The sequence below is a fragment of the Pavona decussata genome, unplaced genomic scaffold, assembly GCF_977016875.1.
Source record: "Pavona decussata unplaced genomic scaffold, jaPavDecu1.1 SCAFFOLD_213, whole genome shotgun sequence".
NCBI lineage: Eukaryota > Metazoa > Cnidaria > Anthozoa > Scleractinia > Agariciidae > Pavona > Pavona decussata.
In genome coordinates this window covers 101,556-123,695 of record NW_028145618.1, presented here as the reverse complement: position 1 = coordinate 123,695, position 22,140 = coordinate 101,556, and the positions used below count along the sequence as shown (strand labels likewise).

At 40.6% G+C, this 22,140-nt stretch overlaps 1 protein-coding gene across 1 annotated transcript; it reads left to right on the top strand.

Moving 5' to 3' along the window:
* Nucleotides 1–10,048: 10,048 nt before the first annotated feature.
* LOC146460394 (uncharacterized) lies at nt 10,049–12,373 on the top strand. The gene is made up of 2 exons (XM_085088198.1): nt 10,049–11,086; nt 11,373–12,373. The coding sequence occupies exons 1-2, from the start codon at nt 10,210–10,212 to the stop codon at nt 12,371–12,373; spliced, it is 1,878 nt and encodes a 625-aa protein (XP_084944324.1). The 5' UTR covers nt 10,049–10,209.
* Nucleotides 12,374–22,140: the final 9,767 nt, after the last annotated feature.

Sequence of the window (22,140 nt, the reverse complement as noted above, 5' to 3'; positions counted from 1 at the left end):
TTCCAACACATTGTCGGTCATTGTCACTCGGACTCCTGACGTGACAAGCTGTTTGATGCAACACGGCAGTGTTCCAGAATGTTAGTACGCTGTTTACTTTGTATTTTTTGCCAAGTTATTTCAATATTAAGTTAGGAGAAGCAAAAGAAAAAAAAACTGACCCACGAAATTTACGGATTATAAAACATATGTTCGCGCGTGACGATGTTATTGTAACTTGAAACCCTTGTGTCGACTTCGCAAATTTTGTCGCTTGTGTCTACAGTCTATTTTAAACCTCTTTCTTTTAAAATGAACTTGGCACTGCAACAAGAATAATATTCCCTCTCAATATCCGATTTTTTAGAACACAAGCTTGCTCTAAAATTCAGGTGATATTTTTAGCAGCCGTTTGGTCGGACACGTACAAAAAAAGCTGACGAATCAGAAGCAGCGGTTCCCACGAGTGCAAAACAAATGTCAAACTTGCTCCTATGCAAATTACGGTTAATTTAGACGTTTGCCCCGTCGCTTGTATCGAAATGAACATATTAAGAAAACTAAATTTAAAAAAAAGGATTTTTTAAGACAATTCAGCGAACTCTCTTTCGTAAACTTACACTGAGTGTTTTAAAAAGCAGGTAAATCAACGTACACGTATTTCACTGCGTATTTAACATACCCTCGGAGATACATGTAACAAGCTTCTTTCAAGAGTTGGATTGTTAGTTACTTTTATTATCTCTGAAAAGACGGAATACAGACATTTGCCTGGGCAAAGATTCAGGATTTCAATATTTGAATTATTACGCAACCTACCCAACGCCATTTTGACTTCAAATTACTCCTTCAATTAAACACCGATTCTTCGCACCTCAAACACTTGCAGTATAAATGTCTTCACTCACGCTAACGCTAATATTTTAGAAATGCAACCAGTCCCCATTGTTCTTTCCCGCGGCACGCCTCGTCTTTTCGCCCGCGGCAAATTTACCGCGGCACACTGTACCTCGTCTTCACCGCGGAACGACCGTGTTTTCACCTAGGTGGACGCGCGGCCACTACCCACGGTAAAGACGAGGTATGCCCTAGTCCTGATGGGTCAATAGTTCCAGGCGGTACTGTATTTTGGTTTCAGAATTAAAAATATCAATAGGAAATCCTTGTGCTGGCACATCATTCGAGATTGTTCATACCATCTATGAAGTTATGGCGATCATCAACAGCCGCCCATTGACCTGCCAAACCCTGAAAGACCCCAAGAGTTTAGAGCCTCTAACTCCAGATCATCTGTTGACCATGAAGAGCAAGTTAATCTCCCCACCACCCGGGAATTTCATCTGAGAAGATATCTACGCCCGAAAGCGATAGCGAAAGGTACAATATCTTGCAGAGCAGTTTTGGGGTAGATGGCAAGAGGAGTGTCTTCTCACCTTAAATTCGAGGCAAAAATGGTCAGTACCAAGAAGAAATCTGAAGATTGGAGATATCGTCATTGTGCAACATGAAACCTCACGAAATGAGTGGCCCGTTGGCAAGATTATGGAGAAAACGCCAGATGAAGATGGTCCCGTTCGCTCGGTCAGAATCAAGCTGGGTGTTAAAGGTTGCGAGAAGGAGAGAAACAATTCCCAATCATCCATAATCATAAGGCCAATCCAGAAAGTGGTTCCTCTCTTAGAGGAAGCTGATCTAAATTAAAGTAGTTTGAAATCATTTACAGTGACTCCTCTCTCAGTGATATCGTGAGATTATTCATGATTTTGTGAAAGTTCCCTCAGATAATCATTAATAATTTGGTGGAAGTGTAGCTACCGCAAGAAACCGTAAGAGTCACGGCATTTGTTTATATTATTGTTTTTATCAAGTTGTTATTTGTTTAAGAAAACCCGGGAATCTATTTAGAAATCGGGTTACTTAAGTAAAAGTTTTCCGTAAGTAACGTTTTTTGGCTTTTGTAGAACTATCTAGAAGTTTCTAGAAAGCGTGTGATTTAAATAGCGCGCGCTCTTGCCGATCACAACACAATCACGACAGGGCACGCGACAGCGCAAATTAAGTAAAAAGTCAAACTGCCTTTAGTTTTTCGTCACAAGTCACAAGTCGTAAGCAAGTTCAAGAAGTTAGTAAAAAGTCCAAGTTAAGTTAAAGTTTTAAGTGCAAGAAAGCTCAAGAAAGTCCAAGTTAAAGTTCACCAAGCTACAGTAGAAACTATTGTTCCAGTTATTCGAAGGCAGCACCAAGGTAAATATTTTGCTGCTTTTGCTATTACGAGTTAATGTTTCAATTAGCGTATGCCTACTGAGCGACGCTTGTAACTTCAGTTTTGTTGCTTTGAATTGTTTTCTAATTTTCATTTATATTAACGCAAGTCAATGTCACTGTACTTAGCGTTTTCATTTAATTGTTTTTATCCATTTGGGTAAACTGTAATTTTTACCTTTTGTTTAGCGTGGCAATTATTTTTCATCCGTGTAATCTCGTAAGTTGAGTGATTTGTAAACATTTTTATCTTTAGTTCTCACGGTGTTGAGAGACCAGTTGAAGTTTATTAAAAGTCTGGAAACATCGGTAAAAGAGACTGTGTTCTTTGCGAATCGCTGGAGCGACACGTTCCATGTCAAATCTAGGTGGAAACTACCGATACAACAATCAGTTGCCCTAGAGAGTTATTTAGAAGAGGTTAAATACAACTTGCAGAAACCAAACCCACAAAGCCAAAACATAATCTGCCAACAGCCGAACAAAAGGCACTCAAGGCCTCAAAGCACGACAAGGAGATCAACCTTAAAAAGGCAGATAAAGGGACGACCACTGTTGTATTCAGCATACACGCCAAAATCAAAGAAGGTCAAATTCAACTAGATAACAAAGAACACTACAAACCACTTGAAGAACCAATGGTAGAGGAGACAAACCGCAGAGTTCTACAACTAGTTAATGAACTCTACCACAAAAACCAATAGACGAAACAACTAAAAAATGGCTTGGTGAAAGATCAAACCCGCCTTGAATTCCGGTCTTCTACACACTTACTAAAATTCACAAACCGACGCCAGTCGGGAGACCCATAATATCAGGATGTGATGGCCCTTCAGAGAAACTATCATCATTTGTTGATAGAATTCTTCAGCCTATAGCACAACAGCAGAGATCATATCTGAAAGACAACTTTTTTTGTTTCAATGGACGTAACGAGCTTATACACGGGGCTCGAAATAACGGCCAGTCAACAGACAATGTGCGGACTGATTTGGGAGTTGACCGGTCAACCTTTCATCTTGCCGGTCATGTTGACCGCTCACATTTATAAATGAAATAAATTAAAATTTCCATGCTGTTCAGTTGTTTCAGTTGTAGCAAGTCGCTGTGTATTGTCATTTGCGGAACTTAGATCTGAAGTCCTGGGTGAAATGCAACAAGAACCGTTGTTTACAATCCGGGCATTGAAAACAGACATCAGGGTTCACGCACTTCCGGTAAAATAATTTATTTTCTAATCCACTTTTATTAGTTAATTTTCAAGTTTTGCATATCTCCCTGCATATAAAGTAATTCCTCAGCCCAGAATAAATATAATCAAAGGAACTATACTTTATAAAACTAATAGTTATTCCAATCTTCGCAAGTTTATCTGTGTGTTTATCTTTGGTGTGCGTAATATAAACATAAAAGGTTATACAATGATAAACATCCGTGAACCTGAATCAATGTACAAACATTTTAACGTTTGCCAGATATTATTGGCCTATAGAGATAACACAAAATGAAAAACATTCAAGCAAAAGCTGGTTGTGATTGTCATGGAACGTGTTACAGAAAAATATATATATCTAAAGATTTGCGAGTTAAATAAAGGCCGGATGTGCGTACAGTACATCAAATCACGGGAACCCGCGCAGCAGGCATGTGATCATATGTTGATAATCGCCAACTTCTTTGATTCTATCCTGTGCATTGTAACGTTCCCGAGTGATGTAATCAAAGTCTTCTTGTGTGAAGCAATGCCCTCGAATATCTAAAAGTACTTTACTGTTAGTGTACTTCAACAGCTCAACAACACAATGTACGGAAAGAGCTTCTCGGTTGTGTGCCACACACAAAATCTTGAGATGTTTGTGTTGCTTAAAGGGAGATATTTTATAACTTTCCTGAGAAATTTCTTGGCAGTTGTCAATAAATAACATTTCTAGAATTGAGCATGTTAAAGGAAGCATTCCAAACAAAGAGCTGGTAACTTTACAGTGACTCAATTGCAGAAAACGCAGGTACCCAATGTTCAATACCTCTGTAAAGTGTGCCGGAACTGCAGTTTGTTTCTTGTAACCAATCCAGGCCAGAACCAAAACTTCAAGTTTTCTGCTTCAACTTAAAATACGACAGAGATCCTTCCACTTGAAATTGTGGCACTCGCTTAAAAATACTTCTCTCGTTCCTGGGTAGATAAATTTTTCCAATATGCCTGATGTAATTCGTCTTTGAAAGTCAACGTCAACCTTCTTCCAGACAGTGCTGCTGTGAATCACGTCATACCATTTAATGTCAAGTGCATCATTTTCCTGCATACAAGCGTCGCTGTACAAATTCTCTCAGTTTCGGAGAGAAAACTGAATATCAGGGCAAAAACCAGGTCTGGTAAAGTGTTGATCATGTTTCTTAATGTTTTGGAATGTAATGATAACAACAAAACCTGTACTATGCTTGAGGGGACACTCTCGTAAGAGAAACTGCGAAATAGTAATTTTTGGGCAAGTTGCAAAATGCTGATAAGAAATTAGTTTTTCACGCCTTGCCCAAAATATTTCACATATTTTCACATATTCCACAGTTTCTATTCAAAATAGGGAAAAACAATTGCGACGGTGTAGAGTTTTTGCTCGTAAAATTACTCCTATCTGCGCTACGTGACTACCAGTATAATTATATACAGTTAACTAGATGTAATTGCGGCAAACAAAATTGATGGTGATGGATTGTACAAAGTGTGGACGAACAGGAATCATGTAACGTTGCATTGGATGTAAAATCCGAATTTGCAATGTATGCTCTGTATCTTGTTCTCTGAAACGCCAGGTTATTGCGAGGAAAGCTAAATCTCTGACCCTTTAACTGCACTAAAACCTCGACAATCCAGTCTGTCCACTTTCTTTAATGTGAAAACGAAGCCCCTGCGAAACCATCATTGGAGACGCCCAGATCGAAACCTCAAGACACCTTCAGCCTAGAAAAATTGCCATCAACATCCACATCAACTCCTCCATCAACCAAGAAACCCAGAAGATTATCCGTGACAGCAACCAATGGTTGGAAAGCAACAGCCCTGGCCACACACCTGGCAAGCGAGTGGCTTGTTATCAACGCTGACAAGAACAAATCAGATTGTGTAATGAGTTTAAATTGCTCTGTATGCAAATCACACGCTGACAAGATAAATGGAATGAAAAACTTTTCTACTGTTTGGGCATTTACTGGGTCTACCAACCTTTGCTTAAGCAACGCCGAGGACCATGCTCGAGGTGAGCCACATAAGAGAGCGCTGGACCTGCATTTGAAAGAAACGAAGCGACAGCATGCCTTTGAAAGAGCGGAGTCTATGAAAACTGCCAATGATTCTCGACAGCAACTTATTACAACCGGCTTCGCCAATATGCAGTCAACTGACCTTGCCAGGACAAAAACTAAGTTCGAAGTTGCATACTTTGTTGCTAAGGAAGAATTGCCTCTTTCAAAATACCCTCAACTTCTAAATCTAGAAGAAAAGCATGGGGTAGACTTGGGGAAAGCATAGGCGACAAGAGTTGTAATATGTTCATTGCTCACATTGGTGAAGAACTGGCTAGAAAACTGGGGGAGAAGTTATCCACTGCTTATTTTTTTAGTGTACGGACAGATGACTTCGAGGATGCTTCTTTAACAGAGAAGGAAGCCATTTTTGTACAATACTTGGAGACAAACCCACCTGGACGGGACACAGTTCAAGTAGTGATTGCATTTGTAAGGTTGGCAATCAATTATTGAAGTGCTTCATTTCAGGATGCAGTAAAAACCCACAAATAAAAATCTGCATTTTCCCAAGTTAGCCTAAACAAGTTGTTACAGAAATGGTCATTAGCACAAATTCAGGCTATTTAAGTTCTTAAATACGCTTTTACTGTATCATACAGCTTATGTTACTCTTGGGTGTTTAAGGATTACTGAACATTAATCTTTATTTCTAATTTTTACTATATCAATAACAAGGTAAAGTTTGTTTTTAACAGGCTTGTGGACTTGAAACACGGTGATGGTACAGCAGGGTCTGGAAGGGTATTCCCGGGACCCGGGATCTGACCCAAAAATGGTGCGGGATTTGGGAAAACGCAAAATACCTTGACGGGATTCCGGATGACTGCTCCCCGGGAAGTGGGATTTGCCAAAATTTGGGTACAGGATGCGTGATTTTTTTGCCTGTCTGCGAGAAAGCGAGAATCTAAAAATGGCTCATATATCAATTAACTTATTACAAAAGTTCCCTTTGGCATGTTTCCGGTAGTAGGCTGGTGTTACGTCTGTCAACAGATTCATGGATTAATGGTTTTTACAGTATTTTACGATTAAACATTTCACAATAGGCTAATCGTTAACTCTGCACGTACCTCAAACTCGCATGGTTCAACAATCAGATCATTGGAGGCAATGGCAGCGAATAGCGCAGATCCCGTTAAAACAATTCGAGTTTTGGTGTCCTTTTATCTGACAACAGAGTCTGGACAAACTTCCGGCCAGCCGATTCACAAAGAAAAATTTAGTGTGCCAATATCAAAAGAGAACCATTGGGAATTAAACATTTTCAAGCGGCACGTCCATGATTATACTGGCCTAGCGGACATTGCTCGGAGCAAAGTCTTGGGGAAAAGCCTGGACGTTTCAACCACGCAAGTACATAAGGCGGTAGGTGGTGGTATTGGGACGTTTTCCATAAGGACACAGGATGCGTGGAAACACGAATTTGCCAACATTGGTGATGGAAGTGGAATGCTACAAGGTAAGTCCTTCATACGTGTTTATATTTGATAGTCCCCGAATTTATAGTATATGATTGTCAGTTGTTATTTATTTTACTGACATCGCCAATGCGTCTTCATCATAAAGCAGTTATTATCGTTTAGGCATTGCTCTATTTGTGGAAATAATTCCTTCGTTTTATATCTATTAAATTAACACTGTATTCACAATTTTTAGCCCAGTGAAACTTGTTTGCATCTTTCTTTGCTCCAGCAGGAGGCCAGCGGTCTATAATTACATATTATTTCAGCCCCTGGTTATTGTGTAACTAAGTAAAAGAAGTAAAACAATCACACCTACCCGTTTTAACATTCGAACGGACTGGGTCATTTATTAAATTCTGCGTCTTACTCGCAGCTAAAATTTTTAACTGAACTTGTAAATTAAACATTACAGCCTTCTGGCCATTGTATGCTTATACTGTGTATACGAATCTACAGTACGTATGACGTTGATTTTGAACTATTTGCAGTAACCGTTGTTCAAAGAGTCACTGCCTGGGAATCTGGTGTTCCCGTCCTAAAGCTGGTAGAAAATACGTGATTCGTGTAATGACATAAAATACACACAGTGAAAGGTGTAGAAAAAAACTGATAAAGTAATGTGTTTACAGTTACAGTGGTTCAGCGACTCACCGCGTGGGTAACTGGAACCCCAGTTCTTCAGCTGGTTGGAAAGACAGGTACCAACCCAGCTGCAACAGTAGGTCTAGCTGGAAGTGGAGGCCAGCAACGCAAGAAACAAAAGCGAGTGTCCTCTCAAGAGGACAAGGACTTGTACAGAAAGATGAGAGAAGGGAAAAATGTAGAAAGAAAGTAAGCGCCAGGAAGAGGAGCTGGAGAAGCTAAAACAGGGTATTTTGTACACAAAAAGCAAAAAGCAATCAAGTTTTTATTTTATAATTTTTTTTTTTTCAACAAAAAAAAGTCGAGTCATACTCTGGGTACACACGCAAACGGACACCTGATTGCGGAAAGTTTTGTTTCTGCCTACGAAATCAGCTATGTTGTCCTGCTAAATTTGGAGCGACAAAGGATTAGAAGGACACTTTTTATAGTTTTTTGCTAGTATCAAATTTCATATATTAAGTCAGCCAAGTAGTACTAGTACTTGCATGAAAGGTGTACCTGTTATTTTATTTTGTTCCTGAATCTGGGCAATTCCACAACATCGTGTGGTATTAAAGCTAAATGTGGAATGTGTTCTGCTGAACTTGAACTTCCAACAGACCGCATATGGAAGGGTCAAGCGAAATACTTCAAGCGAAGTAAGTAGCAAACAAAAAATACTGTTAAATGCTGTAATGTTGGAGTTATCTGACAGATATAACGACCCACCAATACCATAACACAGTATGTTACAATATTGTACTTGATCATGAACATTGAAGTCCGCGAACGAGCGATGAATAAAAGAAGAGAACAAAAACGATATCATGCGTTTGACAACTTTTTAAAACATGTCAATAATTAGTACAGAAAAATTAAACGCCCACATGGCAGGCCTGTAGTTGAAGCCTTTTAACAGTGGTTCCGTCCTTTTTATTCCAATGAAGCAGTAGAGTGAACGTTTTTCAGTCGCATTTTTATTGCTTAATGGCAAAAAGGAAACGTTTTTCTTGCCTCAGGGGGTCATTTTGCACAGTAAAGCATGTAAAGTAAAGCAAAGCGGTACAAAAAGTACAGTAAAGTGAAGTCGTACCACTTCAACTAACGTTTGTTTTTATGTTGTTTATTTCAGAGCACTACGACAGTTGTCTCAAAAAGTCTCTCTTGTCCGCAACCTCAAGTGAAGATCCAAAAGCGCGTGAAGCACAACGTCCCCTCACTACGTGGCTGAAACCTAGAACAGCTAGAACGAGCCTGGCATCCAATAAGCACAGAACAAACTTGGGAAGTTTGGAGAGCACGAAAGAAGCATAAGAGTTGCTCGAGGCGTAGCCGAGAGCAACTCCTGCTTCTTGAGCGCTCTCCAAACTTCCCAAGTGCATCCATAACTCGATATACGCACAGCTAAAAGCATGAACCGATTCTTTTATGACATAGTGAAAATAAAGTAAATGATTCCTGGAAAACAGGTTTTGATCCTGATAAATTACAAAATTCTCTGTACAAAAAAAAGGTGAAAGTGGTTTCTCATAGAGGTTTAATCTTAAAGTTTCATTAAACTTCAATAAGCTCTTATAAATATACATTTATTATGGTGTTGTCTCTCTGTAAAAAAGTTTTATTATAACATAGCGCGTGCATGATTCCCCCATCTGACTTGCACACTTTATCAAATGGACGCAAGGCCGCGCATATGTTGAGAAGTGTACCATGATGACGCCAATGGGAATTACATTAGGATGATGTGTGTATCAAACTAGATAAACTAATTGAAGGGCTGAGAGCATAACCGACCTATGTCGAATTTTAGGCCGTTTTCTTTTTCTTCTCGGATTTGTCTCAATTTTTGCATGTGAGCTTCGTTTCAGTCAACAAACATTGCCCTGTATTTTTTTTCGTTGATTTGCTCTTCGTTTTCGAGAAATAACGTATGCAAAAAACTCAGTTTTCCAAGCGGCCTCCTTTGGAGATCTTTTGTTGAACGAGAAACAAAAGAAACCTTTTGTTTCGCTGAACAGGAATAATAATACCTAAAGACAAAATTATGTACAAATACCTAAAGGACACAGTTGAAGTTCTTATTAGGTATGATCACAAATATGATCCAGAAGTGATTGAATTTTTTAACACAATCGAATATTTAGGAGAAGGGAGCACTGTGAACTTCCTAAGAGGCCCCATGTATCATGGGCAAGGTAGAGGAGGAGAAAAGAAAGCTGAAGATGCAACATTTAATCTCGAGGGCCCTTCAAAACGAACATGCGATAAACTGAGAGGAGGCTACACAACCAAAAGCGGTGTTCTTAAAGATTTACAACTTGCTTTTATGACACTTGCGACGGACGAAACATCAAACGTTGCTGTATAGGTAATAGGTATAGCCCTGGAAAATGATGGCACAGCTCTTAAGCCGGGAATTCAATTTGATGATCGAGTCAAGAAAAATGTTGGACTGAACCAAGATGTAGATCTAAAATTTGTTAAAGACAACCCAAATCCAACTCTGGAGTTTTTGAAGACAAACATCCTTACTAAAGCAAATGTTTTTTTTGTTACTTTCCTTTGTAATGGTGTGAGTATGCCCATTGCAAGAAGCTACTTTACGAAATCGGGGAAAACAGGAGAAGAAATGGAAGACTTTTTTATCGAACAAACCAAAATCCTTCAAATTTGTAAAGCCTGTCTTGAGAAAGTTCGTTCTGACGACAATACAGTACTGCCCTGCGCGGTTGACGCTTGCGTGAGCTCGTGTAGGGCATGTTTAGACGGCGGTAAACCATGCCCACTGTGTGCTGTGCAAAATCAGCCCAGTCACATACCAAGCCTCAGGGCTTGCAAGCGATGTCTTGACGCCGGAGAACAATGTATCCATTGTATAGTCTTGATACTTACTACAGACTGTGAGGAAGGTAATAAAAAAGCAATGGACTTGATTGCCAGACGGCAAGACAATAAGCTCATCGACCCAGCCTTGCAATATTTGGTTTTCCTCCCTGATGGTGTCCATGTAGAAAAAAGCCTCAAATGCAGCTTCTGCAATTGGTTCATTGTGCTTAGGGAAGGGCGAAGTTGCCTGGCAGTTATTCAGACCCTTAGAGATGACAACAACCCTGACATCCGAAAACCACTGCGGCGACTATTGCGTGCAGAGGATGTTCAAAACAAAGACCGAATGGCAGTCAACCCAATTTTACGGCTCTCTAATGAAAGTGTCATAGACACATTACGGGAAGTAGACTTTGTAGTTCACCAGATGGTCCCTGAAAAGTATCGGTTTTCAGAAACCAACAAAATCGGTATGTACCCACATCCTGTGGCTATAACCTTTGGAAAGCAAGGAAAGCTCCTGTTTATTGATGTGAATCCTTTGAAGCAAACCTTGCGCCTTGTGGAAGCTGACCTTCACAATCCTGTTCGTTTGGACGTCGTTAAGTCAGGATTACCAGAAGTTCGGAGTGCGTGCTATCTGAAGGAAGTTGGAGCAGCGATTTTGTGCCAGCGCGATATAGGACTGCTTGCTGTAGATTTAGAGGATAAGATTGTCCTTTGACCTGCTCGACTGCGGGATCGTGCATCATTAGTTAATGAATTAACGAAGCGAAATCTCTCCGGTCAAGGAACAGTGAAAGTCCTCAAGGAGAGACTAACACAACACCTACAAACTGAATGCCAGGCACTGCAACCGGACGGTCAGCTGCTAAAATTGGACACAGCCATCCAGTATCTGTAATCTTACTGAAGGTATCATGGCCTGTGCCTCCGATACGACGAGTGAGGTGTACACTATCACAGTTTCTTCAAATGGGCATGTCTTGTGCGGATCGGTAAAACTATTGCTTCCGTATCCTGAACGATGCAAGCGCGTTCAAAGCATGTGCCTTGGGAGTCAAAATTATCTCTTCGTTGCAGACACCAAAGGTTTTTGGCAGTTCAGTATGGCACAGAAAAACTTGGAGAGAGTTGTTGTTCTTCAGAATGATCCCCCTCCCATCGTGCGCATACACTCCATCTCTGCACTCCAAGATAGAACCATGCCCTTTACAGACCAAGACAGCAGGCAGCTTAAGATACTACAAAATGGGGGTGCAGTGAAAGTTATCGCCGCGACCGAGGAGGAGAGCAACAAAAATGGCTTTGGATGTCATTCCACATTTGGCCAACCAATGTGCGTTTGCACCGAGGGAGCTAGTATATTCGTAACCAATGGCCAAATTGGTACGATAAAGCTAGTAACAAATCTCAAAGGAACTGTTGAGTTCTTAGAGAACCTTGGAAAGCTGTACCGTGCATTCTCGGTGCATCACAAGAACCAACAACACGAGGATTGTACACTTAAGGAGGCACATCAGATGGTCAAGGCAGTTTCCTCTTACTGCAATGGAACCACTGAAAACGTGAAATCACGTAACCATATAACAAGCACAACCAATGGTCCACAGGGAACCGTTTCTGCGAAGACAGCTGTATCCCTCAGTCTGTTGGAGAAGGGCCTAGAGAGGCTAGATAAGAACACTGACACATTGAGTCCAGGATTGTCTATTAAGCCAGAGGAGTGCTTGACAATTCAGGTTGAAAATGTGCACGCTGTCAGCCACTTCAAGCACCCGACTTGTACTCTGCTAGAATATGCCAGAGACTTTGGCAACAGCATGAAAGAGTCTCTAAAACGAGCAACAAAGTGGTCAGCCTACTATTTCATGCTAACTCGTACTATCCGGTTCCCCAGACAAAGGTACTCTTAAGGGATATCCCAAAGATAAAGCGTCTTCCCGTGCATGCGATGTCTAAGCAGGACCAGAATTCCATGCGCCAGTGGGCCAGCGAACATGGCAAAGCCGTCAGACAGCTTTCGGTTCGTCAGAACAACACAAAGCATGCAGCAGGAACTCTTCCTCTAAACATGTATAGGAAAGAGCTACCTGTCGGCAACCGAGTCCCCGACGAACCCAGTTTAGCTAATGATATCGATGACCAGCTGTCAGAGTATGATTCAGACTCCAGCAACGATGAAGACAGTGGCACCCACGAAGAAGAGGCGGTCGAGGCTGTTCCTGTAAACTTCCTATCAAGGACAGTGCGCATGCGTACAGGAAGACCCATCACGCTGTCCCATCGTATTGAGGTACAAAAGCTGTTTATTTTTTACAGCAACCTTAAAACAGGCGTAATTTCAAAATATAAATCGAAAGGACCAATCTACAACTGATTTTAACTTTATTAGTTTTTTGCGGAAAATTTTTGATGCATTTTTTAATGCATTTTTGGGGAAAGAAAAACGGGATTCGGGAAAGCCGTGAAAAAAGTGCGGGATTCGGGATTCTCGTGAAAAAGGAGCAGGAATGCGGGTTCAGGACCCCCCTTCCAGACCCTGCTGCAGGAATCGTAAGCGCCATAAAGAGAAGTTTTCAAGCCGTCAACATCCCCGAGGCATCCTTTGAAAAAAAAACTGGTTGGATTTGCCGCTGATGATGCTTCAGTTAACCGTGGTGACAAAGATGGTGTCATCGGCCTTCTGAAAAGTACTCTTCCTTGGGTAATTTACATCTGGTGTGTGGCTCACCGACTGGAGCTCTCCCTCAAAGACGCTCTTAGGGGAACTGTCTTTGACGATGTAGATGACGTGCTTCTGCGTCTGTACTACCAGTATGAAAATTCTCCCAAAAAGCTGAGACAACTGCGTGATCTTCATCGTATTTACGGTGAATCCTTTGAATTTGAAGAAGGAGGAGTAAGACTAAAATGTGCCTGTGGTAACTGTGAAAGCATTTTGCATCTTTAAAATATATGCCTAAAATTGAGACATTGAAAAATATCTAGTAAATATCACCAAGTCAACTCTGCAACCATGAACGTTGTGGTAATAAGCAGAATGCACCGCAATTTTTTATTTAACACTTTTGAAACATCAGCACATCCCAAAACGTTAAGCCCACCCCCTCCCTCTGAAGCAACACCATAAGTAGCCTAGAATATCTCTTTTAGATTAGTTAAGTACGATATCAAATTTAAATTACTAAGACTAGCATGAGTAAAATGTATCTTTTTATCCTTTAGGGACCCGTTGGGTAACTCACAAGCTAAGTGCTTTGCAGCTTGTTGTTGACAAGTATGGCCTCTATCTGCAGCATCTCCAGCAAATGTCCGAGGACAGATCGTTCAAGGCAGCAGATCGCATGAAGTTTCGAGGCTGGTTGAAAAAGTGGCAGCAGGTGAGAATTCCAATTTTAGCGTGCCTCTTCATCGAGTTGCTCAGCCCAGGCAAAGCTTTGTCACTCGCTTCCAAGGTGATGAAATTGATATAGTTTCTTCAGTAGCGCATATTCAGACAGCAAAGAAGCAGCTAGAACGTCTGCAATGGAGAGACCTTCAGGATCTTCCAACCGTCAAGCGCTTTTTGGAAAAAGTTCAAGAAAATGATGGGCAGTTCCAGTACCAGAACGTCACCTTGCCATCTATTAAGGCTGCAAAAGAATCTGCCAAACACACAAAAACGATGTTGCTTGGCCGAATTAAGGAGGCTAAGGAGACAAGGCTAGAAATTGCTGAGAACAAACACGTCCTCATGGCAGCCACTGTGCTGAATTGCGAAGGGTGGGAGAGAAGAAACGAAAACGGGGAAGAGGATCTAGAGTTTGCCGAAGACTGTGTGACTGAACTTTACGACCACTTCAAAGAACCACTGTCGAAGGCCGGCTTGAATGGGTGAGGTCGCTGGGCGATTTATTGGATCAGTGGAATCATCTACTTGATTACACAAAACGGTACCTTGAGCCCTCGAAAACACCTTTCCTTCGTGTGTGGAGACGTATCTTCGACTCGGGTCGAAGTAACGAGTGGAGCATGGTGCTTATTTTGGTAGAGCTTCTGTTTGCCATCCCAATCTCCAATGCCAAAGTGGAAAGGCTGTTCTCCCTAATGAATCGTGTCAAGCCAGAAACAAGGGCAACACTCAGCGAGAGCACTCTTAATAACCTCGTCACAATTTGGGCAGAGGGCCCAGAGCTTCAAGATTACGATCCTACTCCAGCCATCTAATCATGGCTATCAAGTGCTCACCGCCGACCAAATCAGAAAACACGGAAGAAGTACAAAAGCCAAGGTGCTGCAAAAAAGTCGCAGGCTTTAATTGACGATTCTTTAACTGAAGAGAGTTCAGCAGAGGATGAGGAAAACAGTGGAAACGAAGAAGCAGACATAGGCGAAGATTCGAATGCATTAATAACAGAGCTAGATGAGCTTGAATAGAAAAAATTCGTAACATTTTTTGTCATTGACATTGATTCGCAAAGCTGTGGCTCAGGCCCCAAAGGGGGCGTCGCTATTGTTTCGCAGCTATTATTGTCAATGTGGGTTTCTGTTTCTTTCTAGTCAGTTGAGTATACTGTAACAGTTTTAACATTACACTTGCTGTTAGTTTAATGTCACTGCGTGAGTTTATGTTTATTTCAATGTTTGGCTAAGCAACCACACAATTTCTATACTGTTGTGTAAGAAACAGTAAAGAATAGATTGATCATAATGGCATTCATTTAGATTTCATTATATAAATAATATAGGTGCAACTGAACAGATCATTGTGATGTCCGAATGCCTTCCAATCCAGTTGGGCTAAGCGGCTAAGCGTGAATTTAACAGTGTTATAAGATCATTGATATTTTTACTCAGTCAATAATCTCTTCCGTACCTGAAAGAAAACAGCGCACAAGACACAGTGAATAAAAATAATAAACAATAGTAGTTGTACGGCAAAATACAAAGTGATTAGATAGATTGATTATTTTTATGGTTCATTTTGATTGCACGGAAAAAAGTGATTAAATAGACTAATTATGGTTCATTTATTTTTTTCCAATCGGTTCCCTTTCCAGACTTTCAAATTTTACCATATTTCTTGAATACTCGATGTGTCTTCCGGTTCCCGCACACCCAAGTTAAAAGCCTGGTTACTAAGCTTTTCTCAATGAATGAATCTCTTGTAATGAGGAGTATAAACATGGATTACTGGCGGAGTTTTGGGCCAAGATCTTACACCGTGATACGTACACCAGAAATCATTCTATTTGGAGGCATTTACTGTGCATTTACTTATTTACAAATTTAATGTATACGATAACGATATTTAACGTGTTGCAGGTTAGTCTTACAGACAGTGTACAGTACGTATTAGTACACATAAGCTTATTTTCATTTTGCTGCTGTCATTTACTTTTGTTGTTGACAATGAGTGCTTTAAAGTGCTCTAACTTTTTTGGAAATATATAACGCCAGTTTTGGTTCATGGGCCCCTGTTTTAAGAGTTATTTATTTTATATAATTTGATCGGCCAGAAACAGTACGTGACCGAGCTAAAATGGATTGGGCCGGTCACTGGTCCAGAGACTCTCCGGAAATTATTTGGAGCCCTGATACACAAACATACCGCAGGAGGAAGGAATCCAAACAGTATGCAGAGCATACGAAGCATTCTATGAAAATAAACCTCCTATCCCTACTCTACTACTTAAAGAAGCGCTCAGGCTTATTTTACAAGAAAATTCATTCCAGTTTAATGGAAAGAATTATCTCCAAACACATGGAACCGCCATGGGAACAAAGATGGCAGTCGCCCTTGCCAATATTTTCATGGGCAGAGTTGAAACTGAAATCATGAGCCAAAGCGCAATCAAACCACTCGTTTGGAAACGCTAAATTGACGACATATTCTCCCTCTGGAACACCAACAGAGGAGAAATTACACAATTCATTGAACAAGCAAACAAACACCACCCTACAATCAAATTCACGGCTGAAGTTTCAGATACTGAAATAACTTTCTTGGACCCCATCATCTACAAAGGCGCAAGATTCGAAACAAAATCAGTATGTGATGTGCGAACCCACTTCAAGCCGACTGAGACATTTCAATATACACTCGGGTCACTGAGAATTCTAGCACCACGATAGACTTGATATTCGCTAACAACACTCACAGGATCGTGCAGTCCGATGTTCTGCAGTCAAGCATCAGTGATCATAGCATTGTGTTCTGTACTATCAAGGGAGGTGTGAAGAAACTTCCCCCAAAGTTGCTCGAGTATCCTTGTTTTAATGATGATGCAGTGTTCCTATGGGAAGGTCTTTTCAATGGCGTTGCAAACGACCACGCGCCGATAAAATCAAAGCGTGTGAAGGGGAAACAGACACTGTGGCTTACAAACAAACTCCTCAAAATTCGGCGTGATCGAGATTACCACTGGAAACAGGCTCAGAAGTCTAACAATTCACAGTACCACTGGCAAATGTACCGAAAATTGAGGAACTGTGCGAACAGCGAGGAAAAGAAGCTCAAATCGGAATATTATTGTCGGTTGATAGAAAATGCTAAAGGTGACAGCTCCAAGATGCGGAAAGCAATTAAAGAGACACTTCCTTCTAACCACAATGAAATAAATGCAGTTTTTAGTGATGGAAAATTGCAGACTGACCCTAAAGGTATTGCAGAAACTCTAAACAATCACTTTTCAAGCATTGGCAAGAGGCTTGCAAAGGCCTTTAGTGGTTCAAAACCAATTCGGTGCAGTACAGTTCCCGACTCATCATTCTCTCTCAAGTCTGTGACGTCAGCCTTCCTTGAAAAGCAGCTGCGCCTGATGAAAACCAACAAGGCGATAGGACTAGTTAACATTAGTGCACGTTTACTCTGAGACGCAGCAAGTGTACTCGCTTCACCTCTGCGGGATATCATAAACCTCTCTTTTGAGAAGGGCCGTTTCCCATCTTCTTGGAAATGTGCGAAAGTGACTGCTCTTTTCAAACAAGGTGATAGGACTGGTAAAGATAACTATCGTCCGATTTCTATCCTGCCCACAGTCAGTAAAGTAATTGAGAGAGCTGTTCATTCTCAACTTTACGACTACCTTGACTCCAATAATCTGCTTACTGTGAACCAGTTTGGCTTTAGACGTGCAAGATCTACCGCTTTAGCTCTAACGCAGTTTACCGATGAAGTGCTAAGTAATATGGATAAAGGTTTAGTAAATGGCGTAGTTTTCATTGACCTGAAGAAGGCCTTTGACACTGTCGACCATGTCATTTTACTCGGGAAGCTCAAATCTTTCGGAATAAGTAGCAATAATCTTGAGTGGTTTCATTCTTACCTATCCTCTCGTTACCAGATGACAGTGATAGGTCAAGCCTCTTCTACCTCGCGAAAGGTTTCTGTTGGTGTAAAAGCCATGGTGCTGCCAATCCTTGATTATGCTGATGTAACTTGGGGGGACAAGTCCAACACCACACTGATGAACAAGATCCAATTACTCCAGAATAAAGCAGCTAAATTAATTTTAAATATGCCAAAACATTCATCAGCAACAGAAGCCCTTGATCTACTTGGTTGGGATACATTGGAAAAAGGCGAAGATCTCATCGCCTATTTTTAGTTTTTAAGTCCTTGAATGGTCTGATTGATTGGAATTTTAATTTTAGTCATTTTAAAGACATCCATGATTATAACACTCGTTTTAGTAATTACATCTGTGAACCACAATCAAAGCGCTCATGGGGACAGCATCGCTTTATTTGTCATGCGGTAGATGACTGGAATGCTCTCCCAGACAGCATAAGGAACATTTCTAATTTCTTAGTTTTTAGACGTCCTATTAGAAACATGTAGACTCTTTTATCGATTTTATCCTTTTTACTTTTTATTTTTTAGATAGCTATATTTGTAATTTTTTTTGTATTCTTACGTTAGATTTATGCAGGGCCTCACTGAAAACCACATTTTGTGCTGGGACTCCCTGTTAAAATATCTTATTTATTATATTTCTCGTCCTGTCACCCAACCGGTGTCAAAAGGGGATTTGTGAAAGGAGAGGCTTAACGACTTCTGAGGACAAACTCTTCTAAAACATTATTTAAAGAGAAAATTAGAACCTTTAAAACGCACCTTGCAGAGAGAGGTTACCCTAAAGGGTTTATCAAAAAAACCTCGCACAAGCAAATTTTCATGACAGACCACAAGCCCTCCAACAAAAGAATAAAGAAAATAAAAGAATCTTGCCGTTTGTAACACTTACACAATATCATCCATCAGTGCCAAACTTAAAGGAAATCCTCATGAGCAAATGGCATTTAATAGAACAACAACCAAAGCTCAGAGAGATTTTTAAGGAACCGCCACTTATCTCATACAAGAGAGGGCGTTCCCTAAAAGACATACTCGTTAGAGCAAAACTATAACTGGACATGGCTAAAAACACGCGAGTGGGAGTTGCGCAGGCCTATCTTCATTCCTTTTTACACTGAAAATACCTTTTATTACATGTATGGAAACAAATTTCATGGCAATGAAGTTGAGGGCTCTAAATATGTCTTAACTGATCTACAAAAATTATAAAGAGGAATATTTCAAAAAGCAATTTTTGGTGGCCACCCCATTTACAATCATATTTTGTAGTACCCCACTCTCCCAATTAATGTTTGGTATTGAAGCTTCAATACCACAGTCTATAGTTCATGGCAAGTAATCTGCTGTGAACCTACACAACTATGGCTGTTCTTGTAAAACAATGCAAAAACATAATCGTTCTGGTGGTATTAACCTTTTCTGGCCTACCAAAAAAATGGACTTTTTGGGGTTCTCTCCTTTAGTGAGGTATAACTTCTTAAGTATGCATCCATTTTTACAATATTATGCATCATTTTAAAGCTGAATAAAGGGACATCATGAATAGTTTGTTATCTTGTCATGATTTTCTTTTAATTTTATAATTTATGCTAATGTATGCAAGTTTAAGTGTCACGCAATGCTCAGTTTTTGTGGTAAAGTGTTCTTAACTTTTTTTCTTTACATCATTTCAAAAACTACTAAAAAAGAAGTTTTAGCCTTCTATAAAATACAACTTCTGCAAAAATTTGATAGAAATCCAACGCATATTACAAGAGTTATCATGAAAACAGTTCAAATGCCTTTTTTCGCGCATTTTCTAAGGTACATAACAGCTCTAAATCACGGGTACAAATATTGCAATCAAAACACCTGTCTGTTTTTTTCTTACTTATGTAGTATTATCATCATTGAAATAAAAGATGTTACAACTGAAACTGTCACAAATTACTGGATTCTTATAGAAAATCTGATTGGGCAAGACAGCTCTCAAAGGTACATAATTAGTATGACAATTACTTGGAAAAGGTGCACCAACCAGTAAAAAAAGAAGTCAAGATCATAACAGAGCTACTATCCACATTTACAAATATAAATATAAGTTATTTCCTGTAAGCATAATTCTTGGAATGCCACACTTCAAAACAGTTTAGTTTCTGAGTGCAGTGTAAGTACACTTGGCACTGAGGTGCACTACAGTATGAGCCGACCTTCAACTCCTTCTTCATTTCATCATAGCACACCTTGCAATTCCTCCTGATCTCCCCAAACTTAGGCATATGGACTGCCTCAAAGTCTCCAGGCTGCTTAGCAGAGGGATTGTAGACTGGAGGCAGACCATATTCCTCAAGACCAGCCTGCTGCCTAACAAGCTCTTCCCTGAACTCTCTTGTTGAGTACTGTCGCGGGCGTTTCAATTCTTCCTGGTCAGGATTGTTAGCACGGTGAAGCTGAAAAAGGATGAAGCCATTTACCACTGCTATGTCTATCATGTGGAAAAACAGAGTTTTCCACCACCTCATGCACTTTCTCAGGGCTGTGTTAGTTCCAATAATTTGATCAGACCGATCAACACCATTCATGTAAGCATTGTACTGCTCAATGGCTTTTGGCTGTCGAACTTGAACATTTTGCCACCTGTTAGCAATCTTCTGTTTTCTTTCAATAACCACAAACTCATCGGCCTTGTGGATGGTGGTTAACATGGTTACTGGTCTGTTGTCTTTCCACTGAAGTGCTAAACATTCTGCATCCCTCACCCATCTCATTGTGCCCCGGTCTTTCCTTCTTGCCCATTCTTTGCCTTTCTTCATAGAGTCTGGAAACCCTCTTCTGTTCTCAGCTGCAGTGCCACAGGAAGGGATTCCAAGCCCAAAGAGATCTTTTACCAGCTTAGGTGAAGAGTAGAAATTGTCGAAGTAGAGGTGGTAGCCCTGGTTTACCAGTGGTTCCACAAGCTTCATGACTACATCGTAACCCAAACCATGTTCACTCGGTGGTTGGTCATCAGGGCTTCGCCCCGTGTAAACATCAAAGTCATAAGTGTACCCATTTGCACTATCGGCTAGAACCCATAACTTGATCCCCCATTTTGTCGGTTTGTCTTTTATGTATTGCCGTAATCCTGAGCGGTGTTTAGATTTCACCATCCTTTCATCAACAGCAACATTTTGAAAGGGCTGATACAAGGACTTACACTTCTCCTTGAATACATTCAGCAGGCTCCTTACTTTACGAAGTTTGTCATGTTCATCTTCTGTTGCTGGGTCAACAACATGTAACATCCCCATCAGGGCTTTGAATCTGTCCCGTGACATAATGCTACGTGCCCACAGACCATGATATAGTGTTTTCGTACTCCAATAAAGAGGAAAGTACCCTACTGGGACAAGTCCACAGTACAAAATCAGTGCAATGAGCTTAGCAATCTCATCAGCAGTGGTTTCTTTCCAAGCCCCATACCTATCTGCATAGTAAGGCTTGTTCCCAATTTCCACCCAGCCATAAGCATTAGTGTGATCACAGATCTGCTGCAGAAGGAGATCGGTGAAAAACAGCTGAAAGAAGTCAACAGCTCTCGTCATAGCACCTCTCACTACTGGACCAATCAGATGGAGGCCAGGTGGACGATTCGGTACAAAGGCTGGGAGTTGATTGCCAGGGTCAGGGTCATCATAGCTCTTGTACGGTTGTGCAGCAATTGGTGGGACCACTTGCCTGGCATGAGCACCTCTAGCCCTTCCTCTAGCCCTTCCTCTACCCCGTGGGGCTGCTGGTCGGCCTCTTCCTCTTGCTCTTGCTCTTCCTCTACCATATCCCCTTCCTCTTTCCTGGGCAACAAAATCAGGGTCAGCATCATCACTGACATCAGAACTCTCCTGATCTGACCCTGGAGAGGATTCAGTGAGATTTTCTGGGGGATTCTCACCACTAAAACAATAAGAATGAAAAAAAAAATTGGAGAGAAATCACCTAATCAACCTCACAAGAACTGTATATACATATGGTAAACTTTGCACTTTGAAGTAAGCCTGAAAAAGACAACATTTATAAAAAGGCTTGTTTGTGTGATAAAAATATGCTATAAAGAAATAAAGAGAAGCTGCTTTGAAAATAAACACATTTGCCCTCATGACCCTGAGACCTAAGATTTTCAAATCATAAAATAATGATTCCTATTACTTGTGTCTTTAGCCTGCAAATACGGGAAAAAATCGGCTACTAAAACAAGTAAAATTATTCCCCTCAATTTCAAAAGCTACAAAATAAACTGCTGCGAGTAAAGGGAAACGGAAAGACGCTAAGGAAACCGGAATTACATTATCCAAACATAATAGAACTTCGATTTTGCCACAGGCATAA